The 8,009-nt window shown below is 43.8% G+C and overlaps 1 protein-coding gene across 1 annotated transcript in view; it reads left to right on the top strand.

Annotated features, from left to right (window-relative positions):
- PLXNC1 (plexin C1) overlaps positions 1 to 8,009 on the top strand; it is a gene marked incomplete at its 5' end in the record, with an annotated part of 153,455 nt that overhangs the window by 90,666 nt on the left and 54,780 nt on the right. Inside the window, 3 exons of the mRNA XM_010839711.1 lie at positions 2,403 to 2,491; positions 5,876 to 6,079; positions 6,196 to 6,381. Coding sequence (XP_010838013.1) covers positions 2,403 to 2,491; positions 5,876 to 6,079; positions 6,196 to 6,381 — 479 coding nt within the window. The remainder of the gene's footprint in view (positions 1 to 2,402; positions 2,492 to 5,875; positions 6,080 to 6,195; positions 6,382 to 8,009) is intronic.

Here is an 8,009-nt window from a genome sequence, read left to right as displayed (position 1 = left end):
ACTTTCTAGAGTGTATTTTTCTCTTGTTGTGGTTAACAAGGCCATATGTATAAAGATCATGGGTTTCACTCAAATAAATATAGAAATAATTGTCATAATTTTCACAAACTTCCTCTTTAGGATTTATTCTTAGAAAATAAAGCCATACCTGAGAGGTAGGTAGTCTCCCATCATCACAGTAAATGCTGTGAGTACATCTTGTTTTATTCTTAGCTGTGGCTGCCAGGAAACTCACAGCTGAAATGTTTGTTGAAATTCTGGTTTCTCTTCAGATTATGTTTGTGTTTCTCAATGTCTATTCAACTGTAACTAAGCCTGGGTTTCTGATACAAATACTTAATCCTCTTCACTACATTTCACTCCTGCGTATGCCCCAAAGCTTCTTCCTTCTTATAGCCTTCATTTTATAACCTTTAGAGTAAGCTCTTTTGAACAATTTCAAGAAATATTGGGAACTATCTAAATGAGAAGCAGTGTCTACATTTCAAAGATACTCTCTATGTGAGAAATGGAAATTCCAAAGAAACTCTTGCAGATGACTCTGTTACATTAAGAAAAAAAAATTCTCCCCCTAGTTGAATTTAAATTCACATTAAGATTTTGGAATATAAACCTAAAGATAGTTTCTCCATCTAACACAGCATGAAACTAACTTTCAAAGTACTGTCTAGGTAAAACTACAGATGAAGCTTTGTTTAAAAAAAAAAAAAAGGAAAGGAAAATGAAAAAAAAATCACTTCTAATATTCTCATTTAAGATGAAGTGAGAGGTGGATGTATTAGGCTGCTAGGGCCGCCATAACAAAGTACCACAGACTGGACTGCTTAAATGACAGAAATGTATTTAATCAAAGTTCTGGAAGCTATGAGTCCAAGATCAAGGTGCTGTCAGGGTTGATTTATCCTGCAGCCTGTCTCCTGGGCTTGCGGAGGGCCATCCTCTCCCTGTGTCTTCACAGTGGTCTTCCCTCTGTGCCTGTCTGTGTTATAATCTCCTTTCTTTCTTTTTTTTAATAAGGACACCTGTCATATTGGATTGGGACCCACTCTAATGACCTCAGTTAACCTTAATTCCCTCTTTCAGGGTCCTGTCTCCAGAGACATTCATGTGCTGAGGTCCTGGAGGTTGGGACTCCAGTTCCACTCCTAACAGCAGCATGAGGAAAGCTGACATTTCCAAACCAAGGCTCTAGCATGGTTCTCCCAGCCGTGGGTCTCAGTCCTTCCTATAAATAGGAGCAAACGGTGATGCAACACTCCCCATATGCCGGGGTGTCAGGTCTTTTGACTCAGGAAATCCTCACAAGACCACGGGGTCCCCTATGCATAACCCTTTCTGCCAATGAGGAAACTGGGGTGTGGAGCGTTCAGACAGCTTGCCCAGGCTCCCGGGCAGCCTGGCCCAGGCTTGCTGTGCTCGGTGCTTTGTTGTAAGATAGGAGGTTTCCTAATGTCTCATCACCTGTGACAGTCTGAGCCAGTGTCTCTCAGTTACTCCTGGGCAAGAACACGGCTCTGCAGTCTGGCCATTGGCAGACCACACTTGGCCTGGTTTTCTAGTAATGGTGACAGGCTGGCGTGAGGCCAGCTTGGCCTTCCCCCTGGTGGCTGGAAGGTTCAGGGCTTAACACCTTCCCTCTGCCCTACACAAATCGGCCTTCTCATGTCCATTTCCTGGTCTTGTCATCATGGGCTCAGCTGGCCGACGGAGCTGACCTGTTCAGGCTCCTGTCCCTTGGAATGAGTGTCTAGTGACCTAAGTGAACAGGGGTGTGAGGGCCGCCAGAGCTGTGGACAGCTGTTTATTTCACATCTAATGGCCATTTTGCTGAAATGCAATTATGTGCTAAGAATATGTGAAATCATTTGGCTTAGTTTTGGAGAGCTAGGACATAGTTGTTATTTATATGATTTACCAAATAGGAATTTAGATTTGTAATGTCATTTATAATTTTACCTTGTCCAAAGTACTCCCTGTCTCCCTACATAAAATGTAATTGGTAGGTTGGGAGTTTGATTTTGAAAATTGTTAGACTGAAGAGTCTTTCTATAGATTAAACAGCAATCAAACAAAATTCTGTTTAGTGAAACCTTTTCAAGGTGCAGCTGATGATCTAATTATATGGGGTAACATGATACAATAAAATTCAGAATTCTAGAAAAGAATCTGGGCATTTTCCTAGAATTAAAACAGGATCCAACCTGAATTTTTACATTTATGTTTCTTAAAAAACTATGATCTGTGGCCAGTATCATGAAAAGACATAAAAATGTCATGCATTGGAAATTAAAATTTATTAATTTGCTCTCAAACATAACTGAGTAAATTATGAATAAATGATGGTTTTATTCACAAATGCAAAATGCCTGTGTATGTATCTATGAAACTCCTATTTTTTTCTTGCAGTGGTGGTCAAAATATAACCATCATGGGCCGAAATTTTGATGTAATTGACAACTTAATCTTTTCTCAGGAGGTAAAAGAAAAAAATGTAAGTCTTCAGCTGCTTTGTAATAATAGTTACAATATTTGTAATAATAGTTATAGTGAATAATCTTCAAGGATGATTTTTGTTTTCATCACACTAAAATATTTGTTCTTGTTCAGTCACTCAGTCATATTTGACTCTCTGTGACCCCATGGACTGCAGCATTCCGGGCTTCCCTGTCCTTCGCTATCTCCTGGAGTTTGCTCCAACTCATGTCCGTTGAGTCAATGACACGTTGAGGATACTTTTGGTTTCTGTGCTTTTGTCCTGTTATAAGGTTTTACGTGTTGCATGATATTACCATCTGTGCTATAATGGAAATAATGAGACCTCAGACTTGGCGTCGCGAGTTGTGGCGCAGAGGGGAGAGGAGTGAGCTTGGCGTGGCAAGAGCTGCCGCCTTCTCCCTGTGTGATTGCGGCGAGTCCTGTTAATGAGGCTGCGCTTATGAACACGTGTGAACATGCCTTCTGAGTGGCTGAGGTGTGAGGTACAGATGAGTGTTTCTGGGACGAGTAGGTGGCGGTGGTTCCACTGCACTTAGCATGCTGTTGTTCAGAGATGCAGTGACCTGCTAAGCTCCCAGAGAGCCTGTCACGCGCCTCTCCTCTCGCCCGGTCTCTTTGAACTGATTTGCGACCTTCCTTCTGACCTCACCACCTCTTGCCCTTCATCTCCCCACCCAGGGGTCTGGCCCCATCCCCTCTCAGTTCTTGCCCCATCACAAGTCACACACGGGCCTTGTCATGGGAATTGATGGATTTCAGAAGCAGGCTGGGGCCGCTGAGCGTACATATCAGCTCTTCTCGAATGCTCTCCTCATTCTCTGTTCCTCTTTCTGTTCTTCCTTCATAAGAGATGTGATAACAGCCTCTCGGAGGCCCAGTCAGACCACTTCCTGGCAAAACTGACAGGCATGCGAGTGGCCGCAAACCTGGCCTCTGCCTGGGGCCAGTGTGGCTTCTGGCCTAGATCCAGGAGGCCTTCCTAAGCCCTCCCAGAGCCTTGTCAGGATGCACATCCACGTCCTGATACCCTTCAGAGTCAGCTCCAAGCCTCACGTTGTATCTGACTCTAGGTCACATCTCCGTGACGTCGACACCTCCTGTTGAGTGGTTCGTATAGGTTGACCTCTGACCAGAAGCCTTGCTTGCGTTTGTAAGTGAACTTGCTCTCCCTCCCACTGCTGTCCCTGAATCAAGTAGAATTCATTGAGTACCTGCTGTGGGCAAAACATTTTCCCAGGCCCAGGGGACAAAAGAAATAAGAGAGTCATTGCCGTCATGGCAGGAAATGGCTAATTGACTGGGATGGGAAGCTGAGAGCGCAGGGTATCGTTAAGTTCTAGGTCTGCTGACTCTCTTCTGGCTCAGACACCCAACTGTGTGTTGCTAAAGGAAAGGGTAATTAAAACTGGGCAGATTTCAGTAGGTCTGTGGTGTGGAGCAGGATGGTAGGACTTGGGCAGGTGGAAGCAGGAAGGGAATTTCAGATACGGAGGAGACAAAGCTACTCAGAGGCCCCTGGTGGGAATATCAGTGATATTCCAGCTCTGCTGGAACCAAGAGGATGGGCTGGGAATGAACCAGAGGGATGGCTGGAAAACCACATTGGGCCATAAGAAAGGATCAGACTCAAAATGTTGCCCTTAATTCTGTAGGCGATGGGGAGGGATTGAAGATCTTTGAGCAGGGAGTGGCGTGAGGTAAGTACCCTTTATGAGGATGAGTTTGGCAATGTTGCATAGGATCATATGTGGAGGAGTAACTGAAAAAGAGCCTGGGAGGTCCCTGAGGATGCTCGTGCAAGTATCCAGGGATGCTCAGGAGATGGTGGAGCTAGAGATGACTAGTCATTTCTCTGGCGTTGTCCTTGGAGGGAGTATGTGAATGACGTCCTCGGAGTGAGGGCAGAGGGAAGGAAGAAAAGAGGGCCTAAGATGGAATCTTACAGAACAGCTTCATTTGAAGGGATGAAAGAAAATAAGGTGGCCAAGAAGTTTCTTCAGAACTGCAGAAAAAGAGTATTTCAGATGATGGGAGCTGGTCACAGGTGTGGAAATCTGGAGAGTTGAGAATAATGAGGTTAGGATGACCCTATCCCCAGTCATCTTCCTGGAAGGTATCTTCAGCAAAAAGCCAGCCGGCTGGGGTTACGGCTGTTGAGAAGGGAGAGGCTGTGGGTTTTGTGGTTTTCTTCATGCTGCCAGAGATGTGAAGGAGAGATTCAGGGCAGTCGTTTGGAAAGGGGCTTAAAGGGGAAGGGAGGTTTTGCTTGTCCATGTCTCAGCGCTTTGCATCTGATTTTCTCACCTGTTGCTTCTTCCTACCCTCTTTTCAAAACTCCAATATTAGACAGCAAATAATAAAGAGGAAAACTCCCCACCTAGCAAATTTCATTTTGTGAGGTTTAGTTGCTTTCCTTTAGAATATTTGTCAACCTCCCCTCTCCCAGCAGCTTTCTCTGCCCATCTCTTTGTACTCCTGAAAATGACAGTATTTATGTTTACTATTTGTTTTAAAGAAGCTGGTAAAGCTGCTGTTGTTTAGTCACTAAGTTGTGTCTGACTCTTTATGACCCCATGGACTGTGGCCTGCTAGGCCCCTCTGTCCATGGATTTCTCCAGGCAAGAATACTGAAGTGGATTGCCATTTCCTCCTCCAGGGGATCTTCCCCACCCAGGCCCCTCGTCTCCTGCACTGCAGGTGGGTTCTTTACCAATGAGCCACCAGGGAAGCCCAAGTTTGTAAAGCAGGCCATCCTTTCTGCCTTGTTTTCCATCTTCGTGCTCTTTCTTTCATGGGGGCTGCTTTGTCCCTTTTACTTTTGTTTCCCTCTATTTTTTGTCAGGCCTGCAAAGCATTTTCCTCCTTATGGTTAGTGATTTCTGCTAAAGCACAGACATTACCCAACACAGGGAAGCCAGGAGCATGCAGGCCAGCTGCTGCCCTTGCTGAGGGACCGGCTCCTCCCTTCCTGCAGTTTCCCAGGACTCAGCCTTGATGCCCTGAAGGACACACAGGCTTGCTGGGGCAAAGCTTTCCCCTTTCTCTCACTGACTTCTTTCCAAGTACCCTTTTCCCCACATTGTATCATCTTCTGCTTTCATTATTACTGATAGTGTTAATAATCTTCTGAGCATTTGTTGAGGGCTTTTTTTGCATGAATGTGTAAGCATCTTCACATGGAGAGTCTCATTTAATTTAGTGAGCCCTCCTCTCGTTTAGAGTTAATTCAACCCCATGAGGTAGGTAGTACTGTTATCCCCATTTTACAGAGAAGAAAACAGGCACAAAGGGGTTCAGTTGCCCAGGTCACTTAGCTCTTCAATCCCAGAGCTGAGATTCATTAATGAAGCTGTCAAAATGCTTTTTTCTTCTCCCTCAGGTCTCTGAATATTGTATGGCAAATTACTGCAGATTTTTAGCCCCCAGTTTAAAGAGTTCGAAAGGGCCTATAAATGTCACTGTGAAGCTCAGAGTCCAGGAGACCGCCTTGGATTGTGGAAGCTTGCAGTACCTCGATGACCCCAGATTCACAGGGTATCGAGCTGAATCTGAGGTGGACACAGAATTGGAAGTAAAAATTCAAGTATGTCTCTCTCATTCAAGGTGTGGGGGGGGGAATGTGCACCCCTCAACCGAAAAGGTGTGTTATGTTTGTGAGTTTCCACATGTGCCCAGATTTCTTCATCTTTTTCTTCACAGAAAGAAAATGATAACTTCAACATTTCCAAGGAAGACATTGAAATCACTCTCTTCTATGGAAAAAATAAGTCATTAAATTGCAGCTTTGAAAATATTACTAGAAATCAAGATCTTACCACCATCTTTTGCAAAATTAAACACATCACTGCTGCAAACAGCATCGCCACCTCTTCCAAGAAAGTTGACGTAAGTCACCTGACAGACCTACCTGTGGTTTCACCGTATTTGGAGAAATTCTGATAGCTTACGGCAAAGAATGCCGGGTTCCTGATCTCCAAAGAGGAGGAGTTAGCTTCAGGACCAGGGACTCCGCTTCAGACACTCAGAACTTCCTGTGGCAGAAATTTTGTTACAATGAAAAAGGGCAAGAGAAGGCTTCTGACACAGACATCAGAAGGCCGTGGAGAGTTCCCCGCCTGCTAGTCTTTTCAAGGTCTTATGTACTTTTTCAATTAGTTACTAACAATAGAAAGGTCTTACCAGACCCACTCCCACAACATACATCTTAACATAGCAGAATTAGTCAGAAGGTTCCTGTTAAGGAGAAACATGTCCCCCAGCAAGATACATTGTTGTTATATAATCATTAGTACAGAACTTAAGGGAAAACATACACTTGAGTAAGATAAGTTGCTTTGTTGTATAATCATTAGCTCTGGGCTTAAAAAAAGACTAACTTTCTTTAAGAAATAGATTGTTGCCATAACAACTCAGAGCTTAAGGGGGAAAAAAAAGTCTTATGTGACTAAGATGAAGGAATGTAGGGAAAAAAAAGTTTGTCCTTTTCTCCTCCTTAAGGGTCCTAGACCCCTCTTCTCCTTGGGGGCCCTAGACTCCTTATCAGCCTATCTAAGAATTAACTCTCTCAATTCCTTGGCTAAACCAGAAGCCAAGATAGAATCTTTTATGGATCTTTGGGTCTTCACTTCAAGTGAAGATAAACAAAGCTCGTGTCTCAGGCGCAAGCATTATTTCCCCAAAATAGCTTGCAGAAGCCATCCATGTGCCTCTTGGAATGGCAAAGCATTGAGCACACCATTGTTTATAATAATAATGTCTTGATAGCTTTTGTTCTAGCCATAGAACAGTCTTTTGTTCTAGACTGTAGCATCTGCAAGCAGAATCTCTAGACCCCATTGACAAATGAGCTGTCATTCTTTGCCTGAATGCAGAGGTGACATGTCTTAACAATAGAAACCCAGGATGGGGTCTCCCCAGCACCCTCAAAGTGACAGTGGAAGCTAGTGGAGACCAGGTAATCTATGAGTCATGGGCTGCTTCCTCTACTGTGAAGTCATACTCACTGCATTTAATCTTTTCCCAGATATGTTTGAGGGTCCCATCACTTGTATATTTATGTCCCATAATAAAGACACCAGACCATGGGGAAGGGAAACATATTGGAAACATCCATTTTTAGTGTTCATGCCATATGAGACTCTGCACTCTATGTTCCTCCCAAAATGCTTTATCATCTAGAGTCATAAATAAATGGATAAAGGACAAGAAAAGAGAACATCAGACTGGAAGGCAAAACAAAAAATGTGTTCATGTCCCAGAGGCACCAGTTAATAGCTGTGTGACCATAGATAACTTGGCTCTAACCAAGCCTCCCTTGGTCCATCAGTTGTATGGTAAAGAGGGTCATAATAATTATAAAATGAATAACAACAGCTAAAGCCACAAGTGCTCCCATGTGTCAAGTTAGTTAAAAAGAGCAAAAGCTAGCGTTCTTCATTGTTCATGACTCATTCCTGAATGCCTGCGCTGGGACATAGGGATGAAGCAGAGAAGAAAACAGAACCCCCCCTAAA

The sequence above is a fragment of the Bison bison genome, unplaced genomic scaffold (genome assembly GCF_000754665.1).
Source record: "Bison bison bison isolate TAMUID 2011002044 unplaced genomic scaffold, Bison_UMD1.0 scf7180017864133, whole genome shotgun sequence".
Classification (NCBI taxonomy): Eukaryota; Metazoa; Chordata; class Mammalia; order Artiodactyla; family Bovidae; genus Bison; species Bison bison.
This window is presented reverse-complemented; position numbering and strand designations above follow the sequence as displayed.